This window comes from Chiloscyllium plagiosum, chromosome 24 (genome assembly GCF_004010195.1).
Source record: "Chiloscyllium plagiosum isolate BGI_BamShark_2017 chromosome 24, ASM401019v2, whole genome shotgun sequence".
Lineage (NCBI taxonomy): Eukaryota > Metazoa > Chordata > Chondrichthyes > Orectolobiformes > Hemiscylliidae > Chiloscyllium > Chiloscyllium plagiosum.
This window is the reverse complement of record NC_057733.1, coordinates 28,053,566-28,072,459: the sequence shown is the minus strand read 5'-3', so window position 1 is coordinate 28,072,459 and position 18,894 is coordinate 28,053,566. Positions and strand designations below refer to the sequence as shown.

General features: G+C 38.2%; 2 protein-coding genes across 3 annotated transcripts in view; one reads left to right on the top strand and one right to left on the bottom strand.

The window, feature by feature from the left end:
* stx8 (syntaxin 8) overlaps positions 1-5,011 on the top strand; it is a 195,281-nt gene extending 190,270 nt beyond the window's left edge. Inside the window, exon 7 of the mRNA XM_043714649.1 lies at positions 3,938-5,011. Within this exon, the coding sequence (XP_043570584.1) occupies positions 3,938-4,005 (68 nt within the window). The 3' untranslated portion in view covers positions 4,006-5,011. The remainder of the gene's footprint in view (positions 1-3,937) is intronic.
* A 3,766-nt stretch (positions 5,012-8,777) lies between these two features.
* The window catches only part of ntn1a (netrin 1a), a 210,134-nt gene continuing 200,017 nt past the window's right edge, over positions 8,778-18,894 (bottom strand). For both annotated transcript variants that reach the window (XM_043714647.1, XM_043714648.1), the window contains one exon: positions 8,778-9,548. In XM_043714647.1, the coding sequence (XP_043570582.1) occupies positions 9,220-9,548 (329 nt within the window). In that variant the 3' untranslated portion in view covers positions 8,778-9,219. The remainder of the gene's footprint in view (positions 9,549-18,894) is intronic.

The window sequence follows — 18,894 nt, the reverse complement described above, 5'->3', positions numbered from 1 at the left end:
TTATTAGTCCAGTGATGTTACCACCACATCATTACTTGCTCATAAACCTCACCCATCCACCCATTCTCCTTTTTACCAACCTTTAAAGATAGAGTCATTAATCCTGACAGAAAGCAGCTAGTGCTATAAAAAGGTACTGTGTTGTCTGTGCTGATTCTCTTAACAGATCTCTGAGTGGATTCCTCCACTGAGGGAGTTCCCTAGGATGCTGAAATGGAACTAGGAAAGTGGGGAGTTTTCTGACTCACTGGTGCTGGACACAGCAGCACCAACACAAATTGGAAGATCTGGCCATTATAAGTTTAAGGAACAAATTGAGAAGTAAAGTTAAGAAAGCGTTTGCACATTTATTAAGTTTGTCAGTTTTTTTTGTTTTTCTTTTCATTGATGGTCAATAACATGGAAAGGAGTGAGAGAAGACCTTGTCTCTCTTTGCATTTTAACTGAGAAGTGCAAATAATTAAATCTGATAGATTTCCCCTATGAGTATTGTACTTTCACTTCTGTTTGTTTCCCACTTTGTCATTCTTATTCATTTATTGATGGTATGACAAAGATGTGACAGAACATTTTGTACTTCTAGTAGCTATCCGTTCATTTTCTCTCCATTTATGGGCAGTGGTTCCTCATGAAGGGCGTATTATCATGGTGACCCATCGGCGACTAGTTGCAATGTCTACAGTTTGCTTTGTGATACTTATTTCTACCTCAGTTAGCTTTCTAGAACACTTTTAATCTCTTGCAAATGTACATTTCTGTTGGTGATTATTAATTCTCCTTGAATCTTAAAATGTTCTTTGTAGTGACATTCTAATATTGACTACAATTACCATTACAAAAGTTTGTGAAGATAGTCAAATGGTTAAATTTAATTCCGTCATATAAAGTATCATATTTTGAGTATCTATATTTATAAATGTTGCAACAACTATAAAGCATATTTACACAATTCCAGAAGAATAATAAACAGAAATCTCTGCATAAATATTGGTTTAATGAATAGCAATCTAAGTGAAATAAGCACAGATATAATGACTTTTTCTGAGTTTATGTTGTGAGGATATCTGCTTATGACATGATTGTTGTTTGTTGCTCTCAATCTTACAATATTCATTTTGCGTAACTTGAAAATATCAAATTTGATTACTTGGCTAGGCGACATCATCAGTGCTTGGGAGCCTCCTGCGAAGCACTTCTTTGATGTTTCCTCCGGTGTTTATAGTGGTCTGTCCCTGCCGCTTCCAGTTGTCAGTTTCAGCTGTCCGCTGTAGTGGTTGGTATATTGGGTCCAGGTCGATGTGTTTGTTGATGGAGTTTGTGGATGAATGCCATGCCTCTAGGAATTCCCTGGCTGTTCTCTGTCTGGCTTGCCCTATGATAGTAGTGTTGTCCCAGTCGAATTCATGTTGCTTGTTGTCTGCGTGCATGGCTACTAAGGATAGCTGGTCGTGTCATTTCGTGTTCCATTTATATCGTTTATTGATTTATCTCACTGGGTTTCAACCTCATTAAATGATCACCAGCTAAGTACTTTGCCCATCATTGCTGGACTACCATCAATCCCTTTAATGAAACCTGCAAGTGTTGCCTTCCCTACAATGGTGTTGTAAAGTATCATACTTCATCATTTAACTTTTTGTTAAAGCAGATGTACAAATGTACCCTGATAACACGATGGATCCAGATTTCCTGCTGTAATTATTACTGTGGAAGGATTGAAGCAAGGCCATATGGGCAGCTGGGATTTTGACCAAATTGCTGACAGATTGATGACAATGACATTTCTGGTGGAAACGTCAGCATAATGGTACCTGAGGTAATGGGGTATGTGCAGTGGACAAGAACGCACATTGCTGAACACAAGAGCATTTCTGGATAAGCATTATTTAACACTAATTAAGCTGGGATTTGTTCCTTGTTCAAATCTTGTCCCCACCGCCCTCACACACAAAGCTTTCTCCCAGACTGCAGAACAGGAGGGAGCCCTCAGCCACTTAACTGGCAAGCGTCACACCTTCAGTCAGATTGAAGAAGGCTGGGTGCGGAAATAACAGAGGAAGGAGGGTGGGGGAATTGGGTGGAGATGGAACCCAGAGAGACAACAGCTGTTGAGCAGACAAAGGGATGGATTATAACAGGCTGGTGAGAGTGAATTACTGATAGTAGGGACCACAAGTATTTTAAAACGTGTTACCAGCTTGTTTTCTCTAAATTCATGGAATCTGGGCACTACTGGCTAGGATAGCATTTGTTATCCACCCAGTTAGCCACATTGCTGTGGGTCTGGAGTTACAAGCAGGCGAGACCAGGTAGGGTTTCCGTAGGATTTCCCTTTGTAAAAGGCATTATTGAAACAGAAAGGTTTGTCCCCCTCCTCTGCTCCCCAACGATTGTTCATTATCAGACTCCCAATTCCAGATTTTTATTGCATTCAAATTCTACCATCTGTGGGATTCAAAATCACATCCCTCCAACATTACCTGGGTCTCTAGAATAACAGTCCAGTGATTATACCACTAAGCCATCTCCTTTCCTTGGTATTTTCTTGTTTCCCACAGGTACTAGCATCCATCTCTTTTCCTAACTGTTGTTCTTTGCTCATTTTGGGTATCGGGTCCTTCGTTCTGGTGAGTTGTTGTCTGAGCATGGCTGTTGGTTTGTGTGCCGTTAATGAACACCGGAGGAAACATCAAAGAAGCGCTTCGCAGGAGGCTCCCAAGCACTGATGATGTCGCCTAGCCAGGGGACGAAACGTTTGCAACAAAAGCTTCCAGCTCGGCGAACAGAACCACAACAACGAGCACCCGAGCTACAAATCTTCACACAAACTTTGATTACTTTACCCAGCTTTATTATGTTCATGATGGATTGTTAAGAGGGAATCACTGAGAAAAGTAAAATTTGTAAAATGTAAGTAATTGGGACTCGAGATTGAACTTGCCAGTTGAAACAATTCCTGTTTACTTTGACCATCTTTTTAATTGTTGTCTTTAATGTTCCTGGTTTGGAAAAATTGGCATTAAAATTATTTACTAAATGTGTAAACTAAATATTAACTTAGTTTAAGTTTATAAGTCAATTTGTATAGTTTTTTTCATCAAAGGCTTGTTATATGTTTGTATAAAATTGCAAATTGGTTTATAGATTGTAATAATGTCACAATGAACTCAACCAGTTGTTTTGCAATGCCATTTTATACTGCCACCAACGATTGGCCCTTATTTCACGATGGTTGGAGTATAAAAGTGAGAAAAACTTGCTGCAACTGTACAAGCTGCTGGTGCAACCACATTTGGAGTACTATGAGCAATTTTGGTTCCCTTATTTAAACAAAGGTATCACTTCATTGATGGCAGTTCAGAGAAGATTCATTGGGGAAATCCCTGGTGTGGGCAGATTGTCTTATGAGCCAACTGCTAAATGGATTGGGACTGTACTCACTGGAATTTAGAAGAATGAGGGATAACCCCATTAAAAGATATGGGATTCTTAAGGAGCATAATAGGGTCAATATTGAGAGGGTGTTACCACTCTTGGGAGAATCTAGGACCAGATGGCACCATCTCAGAATATAAGTTTAAGAGTGAGATGGGGAGGAATTTCTTCTGTGAGAGTTGAGAGTCTTTGCACCACCTTGCCGCAGAGTCCTTGTGTATATTTAAGGCTGGTTTTGATCCTTGATTCATAATCAAGGGTTACAGGGAAAACACAAAGTGAACATGAGGTGTATCAGATCAGCCATAATTCTATTGAATGGCGGAGCAGGCTCAAGGGGCCAAACGGCTACTCCTGTTCCTATTTCTTATGGTCTCATGGACAGTCGTGGTGAGGTGCAACCACTTTCATATATATTCAATAAAATTTATGCTTTTCTTAAACTGTAAAATAATGTCTTTTGTTAATCATTGTGAATGAGTATTATTTTATTTTATTGTAGGAATGCTGGTGGTTATTGTGTTGTTGCTGATTGCCATTGTTGTCGTTGCTGTCTGGCCAACAAGCTAATGAAGGAATACTGGCATCAAACTGACTGGTGAATATGGATTGGATGCTGAAACTGAAAACTGAGCAACTTGTTCTTCATGAATTCCTGGGATAACATTTGGGATAAGAATCCCTAAACAAGCAATAGAATGTTTAAATGTGTTTATGATATTATTGTCTTGCTATTTGAGGTTCATGAAAAAATGGATTGATCAAGATCAAAAGAAAACTCACACAGTAGAATTCCCTTCCTGATTTAATTTCTGACTTAAATTCAGAGATGCGGGTTGAACTCTTAAGTCACTAGGATAATGCAGCAGCTAAGGCCTGTAATTAATATACAGTTTTGAGCATTTGCCTCTCAAAAGTTCTTCAGTCTGCACGTACATATATTTTTTTCTTTACAAAGATTGAGGGATGCTCCAAATGTAAGTAGTTTTTTCTTTGTTTCCCTTATTGAAACAGAATCATTGTATACAAGTTGAATGCAGATAAATGCTTAAATTAAATATATTTTAGACTTGTTCTAAATAATTAACCAATGGCATGCTTAAAACTATTCTAACTTGTTTTATTAATTTGTCTTTCCCTTCATTTTGCTCTGTTTCTGATTATAATTTTATTCTTGTTTAAAGGAGGTGGACATGATCATTTTAAATCCTCAAGCAATCTTGTTAAATAAGGCAGTTTCTATTGGCTCACGCTATTACTGTGCTTTCCCAGGGAAAAAGCTTTTCTCATTGCTTGTGGGGTCACTGAAGGGGCTCTCAGTAGGGCACAGGGAGTGTGTGCTGTCTCACTGCCTGTAAACAGTGTTGCTGTTCACACGCCTTCATGAAATTGAAACTTAGAACAAATTGTTTTCAGTGGGGAAATTCCAATCCAACAGAACATTAATTACAAATGATTTTCTTATAATTTACTAACTTTATTGTCTTCACTTACATTATGCATTCAGTTTTTATAAACATTTGTTCAAAGTATTTGCAATATTGGTCTATGAATAAATATTTTTCAACTCTGTTTACTCAGTGTTTTTTATGTGTAGTTGCTAACTTTCTTTGCTGCAATATGCAAGTTCAACATTTGCAGAACACTAATTTAAAGGTTTTGGTTAAAATTCTCATTCTCTTCCTATACATTGTTAAAGACAAAATTTTATCAGTGTGTGTTTGAAAACACTGAAGCCACTCCATTCTCTATACATAAGTTTTGGGATTATTAGGCTCTGTCTTGGATGCATAATTTTTGAAATAAGGATTTTGGCAAAATTTGACATAACTCTTTTTCTTCAAAGCAATACAGTGTTCAAACGCTTCAAGGCTAAAGCAAAATAAAAACTTTTCCTGGGTCAAGAGGTTTTAGAGTTGCAGCAAGAGTTTAAGGTGGTCTCAGAAATCTGGACCATCTGTTCATCTATTTAACTGCTTTCAAGAAAATGTAACACAGAAGGAGCCAGCCTCTTTGGTTTGATTCAGACTCTGCTTCCAGCACATGTCCTCTGATTTGAACTTTCTAAATCAAAAAGAAGCAAAATTCTTCCTTACAAAATATATAGAGATAATGACAATGAATAATCTATCATTGAATAGATTTTAGATGAGGATATGCAGTCTAATTATATCACTTCACTTATACAAGTTAGCCTCAAGCACAGTAAATCCACATTTTAATTTGTTTTTTTTAATTACAAAGTGCATTCATATCTGTACTGTATTTACAGAAATTGCATAAAATCATACACAATTCTTTTTTGAAAATTCTTATTTATCTCCATTCTGTCGTACTTGTCTTAACACCATCACTTCATTTACTGTTCTTCATTTGGAACATTTTCAGAAATTTCTTTAGTTGGCAAATGGTTAACTGGTAACATTGTTGGCTTTTTAAGCATTCAAGAGGTTTACTTTTCTGTACTAGGTGGGAGATGTTGTTCAAGCATTTGAGATCTGTTAGAGACTTAACTGAAAATATCTTGTAACCTTTGAATTTTTTTCTGTCTATTATCAGATTGAAACTTTCTTAACAGTTAAAAGAAGTTGGAATACATTGTCTTCTGTTTTCAAATCATATAACTACGTTTATTTGGAGTTGGACGTTACATTTTTTAAAATGTTTATCCTTCTAGTTTCCTTCCTTCTAAATTACCTTTTCTGGAAGTTAACAATTCATGCTGAAAATCTATGGACAACAGTAGCTACCCTTCAGTGTCTTGGCCAAATAAATCTTGATTATGTGTAAAGCTGATTGTCCAAATTAAAGGAGGAGATTGTTGTGCTCACATTTTGTAGCAACGTAGTAACCATGTTCTGTTTGTGTGGTCACTGTCAAAAGCATCCCAGAAAATTCTCTCCCAAAGTGTTCTTGTGCTTTTTCTGTATTGTACGAACCTATGACTTTGCCAGTGATCCCTGTAATCTCAACTGTATTATTAATTTGTGAACTCAAGACATAGTCGGTGGCTAGTTCATTGTAGAAGAACTGGGAAATGGTGAGGGGCACCGTTTTCTTGGCTGAGTATAGTTGTCAGCTCAGACCTGGAGTTGATATCAGAATCTTTTTCTCACCTGTTAATCCATCAGGTGGTAGCAGCTTTGTTACAGCACAGCCAATTAACTTACCCCCATCATCCTTTAATCTAAATATATCATGTCCTACTCATCCTATCATTGATAAATAGCAAGATTAGATATCTAGTTTTAAAAGCAGTGACCATAGGGCAAAGCTCTTTGTATCTCTCCACTAAATCGATTGTGTCTATTCTAAGCAAATAAGTTACTTCTGGTTAATGTTTTCATATCCTTAAAGGGTAATAATGTTTTATTTTTGACCTTGGTAATGTTATTGTAAATGCAGTGCTCGAGTTTCATCTAAATTTTATGGGAAAAAAGCATTTCTCAAAGCTTTGCAAGTACTGTCCTTTATGAAGAGTAATACTTCATAAAAGGGATGTATTGTACGACAACAGAACAACATTGGGTTCAGATAGTATTCATGAATTGCTCAACCTGCACCCTTTTGTCTTTGATGTCGTCTGAACCTTTTCAAGTATCACTGCTGTTTAACGCTGTCTGTAGTATCATTTGTCCTACGAACATAGATGCAGAGAGGATTTTCACCTTTAAAAAGATCTGGATTTTGTAGAATGTGCTCTTGCTCAGAGGATTCCATTAATTTCATTTTTTTTCAGTGCCATTTGCATCTTTTGTCCAAAATTCACATTGAGAATAATCCACACCAAATACTATGTGGTATTGTTTACAGGACTTTATTCAACTGAATTCTGAATTTAATTCTATCACGTGTGGGTGTTCAGCAGTTATAGTACATGTTCACATCTGGTTCAATTACAGCCATCTAACAACCAAAAAAATGCACAATTTTTTATGTGTAATTAAATATATTCATATATAATAATGATAATATATTAGTATGCATTGTAGGAAGACATTGCAAACTATGCAATGACCATAACTAAACAACATTTACAGTTCAACTTATTAACAGGTAAAAGCAGAGCCCGACAGGTCTGTGTAACAGGGGAAAGAGTCATAATAAAGTCTAAGTTAGCTGGAGAATGGCTGAACTGATATAAAAGTCTTTATCCAGAACTACATTACATCAATATAAACACACTTCCAATTATGTCAGTCTTATAGTCACATATGCTAACTGAGGTACCTTGATGGTGTTTACCCTGTTACAAAACTCATTCACTTCTTGAGTACCTCTTACTTTTAGACTAAGAAATCAATTTTATGCAGCGTCTTAAAGTGGTAACGTATGACTGTTTTAATGTTAGTTTCTTCTACTTTATATTTTTTAGTCTGCTGCTGTGATTGATTACAGAATGAGCTGTGCACACTTGTTAACAGGGTCACAGCAAAGGCAAGGGTCATTTGTGCGACCTGAGTTGGTTGCTTGATGGAGATACTGATCAGCAAGGTTGAGATGTCACCTTGCCCCAATGGAACTGAAACTGGTCACTGGAACAAGCAGTAAATCATTGCCTGTAATCATCTACACAGTTACAAAAATATGTAGGTGTGAAGTTTACTGTGTAGGTGATGAATCTGAACCAACAGGCCTGTCGGATGTGGGAAGAGGAATTGGGAACATCCTCGAGATGTAGTTTTATCAAAAAAGTTATATTTCCAGTTGAGAATACTTCCAAAACTATTCAAGGCCTTTTAATAAAGTACTAATTATACAAATAGAAATTTTAAAGAATTTGACTATATGTTAACATTTTAGAGGGATACAAGAACCAAGTGTCAGTGATTTTACTTTTTTTTCTGTTCTTGAGCAGTGATTCTGTGAACCTGTAACAGAATTCATTTGAAAAGAAAATATAGCTTTATTTCAGTAATTTTATACTGAAAAGGTTTTTTTTCCACTTAAGGCTTACCTTTAACCACTAAATTGATTTGAGGCTGTTTTGCTGACAGTATTTTTATAGGTCGTGAGTGAATGAATTCACGTTTCATCTGTAAAATAGGTATACACCAAGGCTGGAGAATATATCAGAGAGGCATATGCTTTAGGGAGCAGAATTTTCTATCCTCTATAGTAAAGGGTGCAATCATTAACCCAGAACTAAGAAAACACCAGCAAACTTAATAAGTGTGAGATGAATGTCAACATGAAGTGAAATCAAACAAGATGTTTCCTTGACACTTTGAATGCTTTTTAAGTATTTTTTTTTCTGCCTCTGAAAATATTGTAATAAGGAATATAATCTTTACATTGGTTGCCAAAGGTTGCAGGTCTTGGCAAATCTGATTACAATCTAGCATTTAATATTGTGCCAGATATAAACTGGGAGGGGAAAGAAGATTGCAAATGAAACGTTGTGGCTTAACTACACAAATAAAAAGTTGACAGCTTAAGTTGGGATCAAACCAGTCTTGGCATGAATCCCAGCAATTGTCCAATATCAATCATCCGTTTGAAATGTAGTGCCCCTTTAACAAAACTCGTACTACTATTTGCAAAGAAGAGCAACTATGAAAGGATTTTGGTTATGAAACAAATATTCATCATATCAGACAGTGAGCTTTAATGTAAAGTGTAGTCCATCTTTATTTGTATCTTGTTTATTTTTTAATTTGAAATCAGCATTAGGTGCAAACTTGGCAATTCCAAAATCCCAAACTGCTAGATGAGTTCCTTCACAAGTTCCTAATTTTATCCTAACATCGGTTCCTGCTCACAACCAAGCAGCACAGTCTCTGTTTATGCCTTCTTGCACTTGCCTTTCTTCTCCCTCTGTTGGAACTTTCGCAGTCTCCTTGCCCACGTGTCCCTCCATTGTATCACCAAGCTGGTTTTGTTTGCTACAACCCCATTCTGGTCAGGAGAGTCCTCATCATTCCCCAGGAGGAGATACTTCTTCCCTGTTTTTATTTTTGGGCATTTGCAAGCTACATCCTTTGAGCGGACCCAGAGGAATTGATCTCCACGCCGTATCCGTTTCACCCCTTGTTTGTAGACTGATATGATATTCACTGTAAACTTCCACCATTCACCAGCCTTCTCTGCCTTCAAGATGTGGGCTTGAACAGCTGCAATAACAAAGAAAGGAACAAGAATGTTTTGGCTGTCTTACACATTAAAAATTGCATCAAATAAATTCTTCACACCTCAGATGCAGCAACAACATTGAGTTTTAACCCCAATTAGATGACCACTCATCATTGTCGTAGCAACTGTTTCCATAGAATCTGGGGGAAGGACGATAGACTGAGTCTCAGGGCTATGAAATAAACTTGACAATGAAGACTGATTTTTGACAGAGGATATAAATGAAACCTTAGAAACCAATTTTCTTCCCTAGAAAAAGAAGTTTAATCTAACATGGTAATGAATCATTCTTAATCAGCACAGAAAAAAATGCTGAAACATGGATAGAAAGGGGAGAAAGCTGATCATACTTTAGAATATATGCAGTGCTTATGCTTCAAAGGATAAGAACTGTTAAACCAGAAGCTAATTAGAAAGCCTAGAACAAGTGATTGTTTATATCTAAGAAAATTTACTGTGTGCTGTTCGTTGTCAAACAGTAGTACATAATGTGCTTACATTCCTTTAACTGCATGGGAGAACCATAAAACAGATTGCAACTGCAGTTTGTCATTGTCCATGCTCTCGAATGCCCTGTTCGCTTGGCTTTGTGTTGTCACACATTCTTACTCTCTCTGTCGGTCATTCAGTATTCCAAACTTGCTTTCCTTCCCATTTAAACAATACCAGTTAAGAGTATTCCACTCACATTGAGTTATGGCGAGTGAACCTGAATATTAAATAATAACTTTATAAATTGCCATGCATTGTTCCCTATTGCACAACATGTTCACATATACTTTATAATTAAATAGACTTTGTCAATTCAATTCTGTTGTTAGTCTAACCCGTGTGTTGTGGTCCTTTTTTTTCCAACTGCTGAAAATATTTTCTGATTTAGCATCAACCTAGTAAATACGTATATCATGTAGGTAGAGTACTCATGCATGTAAATACTTTGAATTGTGTTTATATATGATTCTGCTTATTCAGCAGTTTTCTGAAGTAGTTACTTAAAATTACAATTACAAATAACCCTGATTAATTTCTGCAGACTTCAATTTTTTTCTGACTACTTTTGAGTTTTCCTCATTTTTGTATCAAATAATCAACAGCAGTATCTTCATCAGAGAGCATTATTAGGATTTTCAGGAGGCAGTGAATTAACAACAATGGACACTATGAGTATTCCAGAATGTTTCAGCATTCTTCTGTTCAGTGTGGCAATTCATTCAAAACTGTTTCTAAAATAATCACTTAAAAATGAGGAATACAGATAGTAAGTTTGTTTGCTTTTACAAGATGGACTGCATGGGCTGTGTTTTCTGGCTATGACTATTCCACACAAATAGACTTCACATTATTCAATAGGTGTGTGTATATCTATATATATGTATACTGTATATATAAATTGCACAGCTGATTGTATTCTATTTGTCTGAAAACAATCACCTGTTATATATTTACTTCATTTTTTTAAGCAATATTCAGAAATTTGTAGTGCATTCTGAAAAATCTGCTGTAAGTCTGATTATAGAACAATGTGGCAATAATATTAAGCACTCTTATTTAGTAGTCCAGCCAAAATAACAGTAAAACTTTCCTAGTAGCAAAGAGACTTGACTGTGACTCCGCCAACAGCATTTAGGGAGCGGATCAGTGTTTGTTGATACATCATGACTGAATGAAGCAGATCTGATGATCTTTTCTCATTTTTAGTACATGCGTGTTACTGTGGCAATGGTAGATATAAAGGAAATTTCTAATTAAGATAAATTCTGATAAGAACAGTTTGCCCGTCAACTAATTTGAGAAATTGGTGTTGGGAAATCTCAGTCACTATTAAGAGGAATGGACTGCATGCAGAGGGTTAATGCAGAGAGCTTGAGATCATTCCAATTGCCTTTGTTAATTCACGCCTGAATGTTTCTCTGGTGCTGTAAAAGTCTACCACACTCTAGTGTACGTGCCATCTTTCTGAAAGAGCACTTGAGCCATTCCACTGTTTTTAATTATGATATGTGGCATCATGAAAACAGAACTGCTTCTGACTGATTCAATTGTGCCTCAGTGTTTGACTCATTGTTGTGGAAAGCAGTAAGGAAGCAGCTCCTCAAACAATTGGCCTTTCTCTCCTGAAAAGAAAAGGAAATCTGCCTAATGCAGGCAGCAACACAGGAGTGAAGGAAGCTGGGAAAGTGCATTTGGCAGAACTGACTGGAAGGTAACATGAATTGAAACAGCAGAATCAATATCATTTTATTCAAATCTGTTCGCAAAGTCCATCTGTCTGGAAGTATTAATTGTTAGAATGGCTGACAACTGTATTCTGTTATGAGAATAACAATGTTTCTTATGGAAAAAAAAGGTTTTAGACATCTCTTGCAACAACTATGATGTGAAAACAAGGCTGGTTGTTTGACCTAAGTTGTTCTTTAGCACATTGGCGGAAAACAATCCTATAATGAGAAAACCATTCATAAGTCGAGCTGTACACAACGTGATTAGAAGCTGATAGTTCACTCCCTTCACCACTCTCTCAATCTTAGTACTAATATTGTGGATAGCTATGATCATCTGGTGGTGAATTTCTGTGGGGAATATTTGATACAAGAACAGATAAATCTCACTCTGTGATATATATTAACACGATGTAAATTATCTGCATTTATATTAGATTCTGGATGAGAAATATAAAAGTTATTAGTAGTGAAGAATTCGATATAAGCATGGTCCAGTTTAATACATTGCCAATAGTAATTTCTAATACATGTGAAAAATGCTAGAATGTATGGATATTTTAAAAGTGCAATATTGTTACTGTTCTAATCTGGAATAGTTATTTCCACATCATGCAGAGGTACATAGCAAGAGATGTGCGGAAAGTACCAAGAATAATAAAGGATGAAATAAATGAACAACTTTGAAGGAAATGGTCAATTACACATTCACAAACGTAGGGCAGAATTTTCCCCATCCCTGTAGGTGCTGAGAAGGGCAAATAATAGATGAGGTGGTCCTGGAGACACCGAATATGTTTTGAGCAAGATGATCCAAAAGGGACTTTACTGACTTGCCATCAATTAAAGTTCTTAAGTGACCAATTTTGCAGCTAGAACACAAGTGTGGCCTGCTTGTTGGATCAGGGTAATCAGAGGTACGGATGAGGGGCAAAGGGTGGTCTTTGAAAGCCACACATTGAGTCTTGCCTCTGACCCACTAACACTCCCTCTTCCTGATGCCTACCCATGCCAAGAAGATAAAGATTATTTACCTTCGTTGATACTGCACCCACCATAGAGTAAGCCTCAACTGTCAGTCTCTCAGGCCCAGAAGCTCTGATTGACTAACTGCTTGTGGCAACCTGGGGTGCCAGTGCTGAGGCCTTTGATAGGCTGAAAAAAAATCACCTGAGCTGGCCTGTCAGCTCTGAATGAGTGGGTGAGGTTTAGGAGGTTGTGTTAATCATTTGGCTAATATGCTCGCCCCTACAATTTCTTGAAAAAGAGGAAAACAGTACCGAGTGTTTAAATTATTCCAACACAAGCACTAAGAAAGATACATTAAATAAAATACTTCCCGGGCTATGATCTATAAATTTCACTTTTTTTTCACAAGGCTATGTTACAACTAGTGTTTCTGTACAAATGCTTAACATGCTTATACTTATAATTATGCAGAATTTACAGGTCAGAAACAGACCATTAACTGTTTATGCTCCATATAAGCTTCGCCCACTGCATTTCATCTCACCCTATCACCAAGTCTTTTACTCCTTCCTGTTATTACATTAACAAATTTCCCCTTCAATGAATCCATGCCAAAGTTTACATTAAGTCCCCCTCAACTACTTTATGGATATGTTAACCTGTTTAACTTAGAGTAATTTCTTATTTACAGTTCCATTCTATTTGTTTTGTTTTCATAGTTCCCTTATGTTTTTAAAGATGTTACTGTTGTGAAAACTGAGCTACAAAAGTACTGTTCCAAAACAGTTACAACCTGACAATGAGAAAAATTGCCCAGGTGTGTCCTGCACACAAAGGGCATGATAAATCCAGCCCAGCCAATTATTACTCCATCAATCAATCTCAATCATCAGTAAAGTGATGCACGGTGTCATTAACTGTGCTATCAAGCAGCTTCAGCTCAGCAATAACCCGCCCAGTGAAGCCCAGTTTGGGTTCCATCAGGGCCACTCAGCTCCTGACCTCATTACAGCCTTTTCCAGATGTGAAGTGATAGTGACAGCACTTGTCATTAAGATGGAGTATGAGTATGGTATCAAAGAGCTCCAGTAAAACTAAATCAATGGATTTTGGGCAAACCCCCACCTTTTGGAGTCATAACTGACACATAGGAATATTTGCAAGTTTTGAGAAGATTTGTAACTCAGGTTGAGGTTCTGGATGTAGGTTTGCTCGCTGAGCTGGGAGATTCATTTCCAGACATTTTGTCACCCTACTGGGTAACATCTTCAGTGGGCCTCAGGCAAAGCAGTATACATGATTCCTGCTTTCTATTTATATGTTTGGGTTTCTTTGGGTTGGTGATGTTATTTCCTGTGGTGATGTCATTTCCTGTTCTTTTTCTCGGGGTGGTAGATGGATCTAACTCGATGCGTTTGTTGATAGAGTTCCGGTTGGAATGCCATGCTTCTAGGAATTCTCGTGCGTGTCTCTGTTTGGCTTGTCCTAAGATGGAAGCTTTGGCCTCGTCGAAGTGGTGTCCTTCTTTATCTGTGTGTAATGATACTAGTGAGAGAGGGTCATGTCATTCATGTATCCTGGTGGCTAGTTTTCTGCCTGTTTGTCCAATGTAGTTTTTGTTACAGTTCTTGCACGGTATCTTGACATTAGTTTTGCTTGTCTGTATAGGGTATTTCAAGTTCATTAGCTGCTGTTTTAGTGTGTTGGTGGGTTTGTGGGCTACCATGATGCCAAGGGGTCTGAGTAGTTTGGCAGTCATTGCCGAGATGTCTTTGATGTAGGGGTTCTGGATGTGTTTTGACTGCTTGTTTGGGTTTGTTGCTGAGAAAATCGGCAGATTGTGTTCATTGGGTACCCATTCTTTTTGAATACACTGTATAGGTGATTTTACTCTGCTCTACATAGTTCCTCTATGCTGCAGTGTGTGTTGGCTAATTGAAATAATGTTCTGATGCAGCTTCGTGGATGTTGGGTTGAATCCTTCTGTAGTTCAATATTTGGTTCGTATGTGTTGTTTTCCTGTAGATGCTAGTTTGAAGTTGCTCATTGGCTGTTTGCTCTACTGTGACATATAGGAATGACAGTTTGTTGTTGTTTTCCTCCTCTTTAGTGAATTTTATGTGAATAAGGGTATTATTGATGGTCTTGAAGATTTCCCCTAATTTGTGTTGTTTAGTGATGACAATGGTGTCCTCCACGTGGCGGACCCAAAGTTTGGGTTGGATGGTTGGCAGAGCTCTTTGTTTGAGTCTCTGCATTACTGCCTCTGCTAAGAACCATGATATTGGCGATCCCATGGGTAGTCCTTTGGTTTGTCTGTAGGTTTTTTTGTTGAAGGTGAAGTGTGTGGTAAGGCATAGGTCCAGTAGCTTGACAATACTGTCCTTGTTGATGAAGTTAGTGGTGTTTGGTGAATGTGTCTTTGGGTCTTCTAATAGTTTAGTCTGTGTTTCCTTGGCCAGGTTAACGTTACACCAAAGGAGACCATTATTTCATCCTCTTCCATCTTAATGTCTTTGGTCTTCACGGATTCTTAGGTGGAATGGATGGAATGGCATGAGTCTTCTACTAAGTATTTTAGTCTTTGGTGTAGCTCCTTGTTGGATCCAATACACCACGTATCTACGGATTACCCAAAATTCACAAACCAGGAGCCCCCCTCAGACCCATAGTCTTGCTACCTGGAACACCAACTTACAGATTAGCCAAGGAACTACACAAAGACTAAAATACTTAGTAGAAGACTGATGCCATTTCATCCATTCCACCCAAGAATTCCTGAAGACTATCAAAGACACTAAGATAGAAGAGGATGAAATAATGGTCTCTTTTGATGTAACATTAACCTGGCCAAGGAAACACAGACTAAACTATTAGAAGACCCAAAGACACATACACCAAACACCACTAACTTCATCAGCATGGACTATATCGTCAAGCTAGTGGACCTATGCCTTACCACACATTTCACCTTCAACAACAAAGCCTACAGACAAATCAACAGAACACCCATGTGATCTCTGATACCAGGGTTCTTAGCAGAGGCAGTAATGCAGAGACTCAAACAAAGAGCTCTGCCAACCATCCAACCCAACTTTGGGTCCGCTACCTTTGTCATCACTAAATGACTCAAATTAGAGGAAACCTTCAAGACCAATAATACCCTTACTGGCATAAAATTCACTAAAGAGGAGGAAAACAACAACAAACTGTCATTCCTAGATGTCACAGTAAAGCAAACATCCAATGGACAACTTCAAACCAGCATCTACTGGAAAACAACACAAACGGACCAAATATTGAACTACAGAAGCAATCATCCCAACATCCACAAACGAAGCTGCATCAGAACATTATTTCAGTGAGCCAACACACACTGCAGCACAGAGGAACTATGCAGAGCAGAGGAAAATCACATATACCGTGTATTCAAAAAGAATGGATACCCAACGAACACAGTCCGCTGATTTCTCAGCAATAAATTGAAACAAGCAGACAAAACACATCCAGAAACCCTAGCCAATCTCCCCTACATCAAAGACATCTTGGAAATAACTGCCAGACTACTCAAATCCCTTGGCATCATGGTAGCCCACAAACCCACCAACCCACTAAAACAGCAGCTAATGAACTTGAAATACCCTATACAGACAACAAGCAAAACTAATGTCATTTTCAAAATACCGTGCAAGAACTGTGACAACCAGGCAGAAAACTAGCCACCAGGATATATGAACACTAACTAGCCACAAAACGACATGACCCTCTCTCACTAGTATCAGTACGTACAGATAACCACATAATTACATACGAAGGACACCACTTCGAGGCCAACACTTCCATCTTAGGACAAGCCAAACAGAGACATGCACGAGAATTCCTAGAAACATGGCATTCCAACCGGAACTCTATCACAAACACATTGAGTTAGACCCCATCTACCACCCCCTGAGAAAAAGAACAGGAAATGACATCGCCATGGGAAATGATATCACCAACCCAAAGAAAACCAAACATATAAATAGAAAGCAGGAATCATGTACACTGCTTCACCTGAGGCTCACTGAAGATGTTACCTAGTAGGGTGACGAAACATCTGGAAATGAACCTTCCAGCTCAGCGAGCAAACCTACATCCACAGAGGAATATGGTTGTTGAAGATCAGTCACCTCAGCTCCTGGACATCTCTGCAGGGTTCCTCTTGTAGTATCCCAGGCCTAATTATCTTCGGCTACTTCATCAATGACCTTCCCTCCATTGTAAGATTAGAAGTGATGAAATGGTGAACAATGTTGTGCACCATTCGTCACTCCTCAGGTACTGAAGCAGCCATGTTTAAATACAGTAAGGTTAAAGCAATATCCAGGCTTAGGCTGTCAAGTGGCAAGTAATATTTCCACCACACAAATTGCAGGCTATGACCACTTCCAATAAGAGGCAATCTAACCACCATCCCTTCTTATTTAACAGTGTTACCATTGCTGAAACCCCCACTGTCAACATCCTCGGGGTTACCATTGACAAGAAACTCAACTGGACTTGTCACATATTCACCTTGGCTACAAGAGTAGGTCAGAGGTGAGGAATTCTGTCGCGAGTAACTCATCTCCTGACTCTGCAAAGCCTGTCCACTACTTACAAAGCACAAGTCAGGAGTGTGATAGAATACTCCCCACTTCCCTGGATGGATACAGATCCAACAACACTCAAAAAGCTCAACACCATCCAGGACAAAGCAGCCCACTTAATTACCACCACATTCAATAGCATCCACTCCCTCCAACACCGATGCTCAGTAGCAGCAATATATACTATCTACAAGATTCATTACAGAAGTTCATCAAAAATCCTTTGATAGCATTTTCCAAATCCATGACCACTTTCATCTCGAAGAACAAGGGTAGCAGATGTGCAGGAACACTTTCAAGTTCCTCTCCAAGACACTCACCAACCTGACTTGGAAACATATTGCCATTCCTTCACTGTTGCTGGGTCAAAATCATGAAATTCCTTCCCTTAGGACATTGAGGGTCAACCTACAACATGTGGACTGTAGCAGTTCAAGAAGGCAATGAACCACCACCTTGTCAAGAGCAACGAGGCATGAGCAATAAATGCTGCGGCCAGCAATGGCAAAATTACGTGAATGAGTGAAAAAATAACTCTTTAAATGTAGTGCATTTCATTGTTATACTGACAAGCTGCAAGAAGATGCTTCAAAGTCAGAATCTTGAGAAAAAGGTTCTGAAACTGCGAAGTTGGATTAATCAACATAATCCAGCTAAAATTGGAAGTTAATTCAATCATTGCTACTTGTAATTAATTTCTGATGAGTGAACGTAAACCATGAAGACTGAGGAACAATTTCACTTGACAACGCTCTCAACAACATAAAGCTTGTGGCAAAGGAACCTTTGACAGAAATGCAAAGTATGTGAGTTATATAAGTAATTAAAACAGTTAAAACACTGTTAATTTGGAGAGAAACAGTATACTTAACACTAGATTGCTGAAGTCCTGAACTAAAGAGTCACAGATTTGAACTGCAGCCTGAATTGGGATCCTACATCATTACTGTACCTGGTTCTTGCCAATGAGGTTGGTTAAAATAAATCTCTTGTTAGTGGGGGAATATTTAGGGGATAGTATTTATTCTATCTTAAGGTATAGGTTGGTTTTGGAAAAGTGCATGTAACAATTATAAAAGTAATTAACTAGAGCAAAGCCACATTCAGTTGGGGTAAGAATGGTTCCCTGCCAGATAAATAAAATCAAAAATTAGCAGAAAAAAATTAATCGGTTTGGAAAGAAGAGAGAACTTGGCTACAGTCAAGGTAGGAGAAAGTGAGGACTGCAGATGCTGGAGATCAGAGCTGAAAATGTGTTGCTGGAAAAGCGCAGCAGGTCAGGCAGCATCCAAGGAGCAGGAGAATCGATGTTTCGGGCATGAGCCCTTCTTCAGGAATTAGGAAAGTGTGCCAAGCAGGCTAAGATAAAAGGTAGGGAGGAGGGACTTGGGTGTGGGGCGTTGGAAATGCGATAGGTGGAAGGAGGTTAAGGTGAGGGCGATAAGGTGAGGGTGATAGGCCGGAGTGGGGGTGGGTGGAGAGGTCAGGAAGAAGATTGCAGGTTAGGAAGG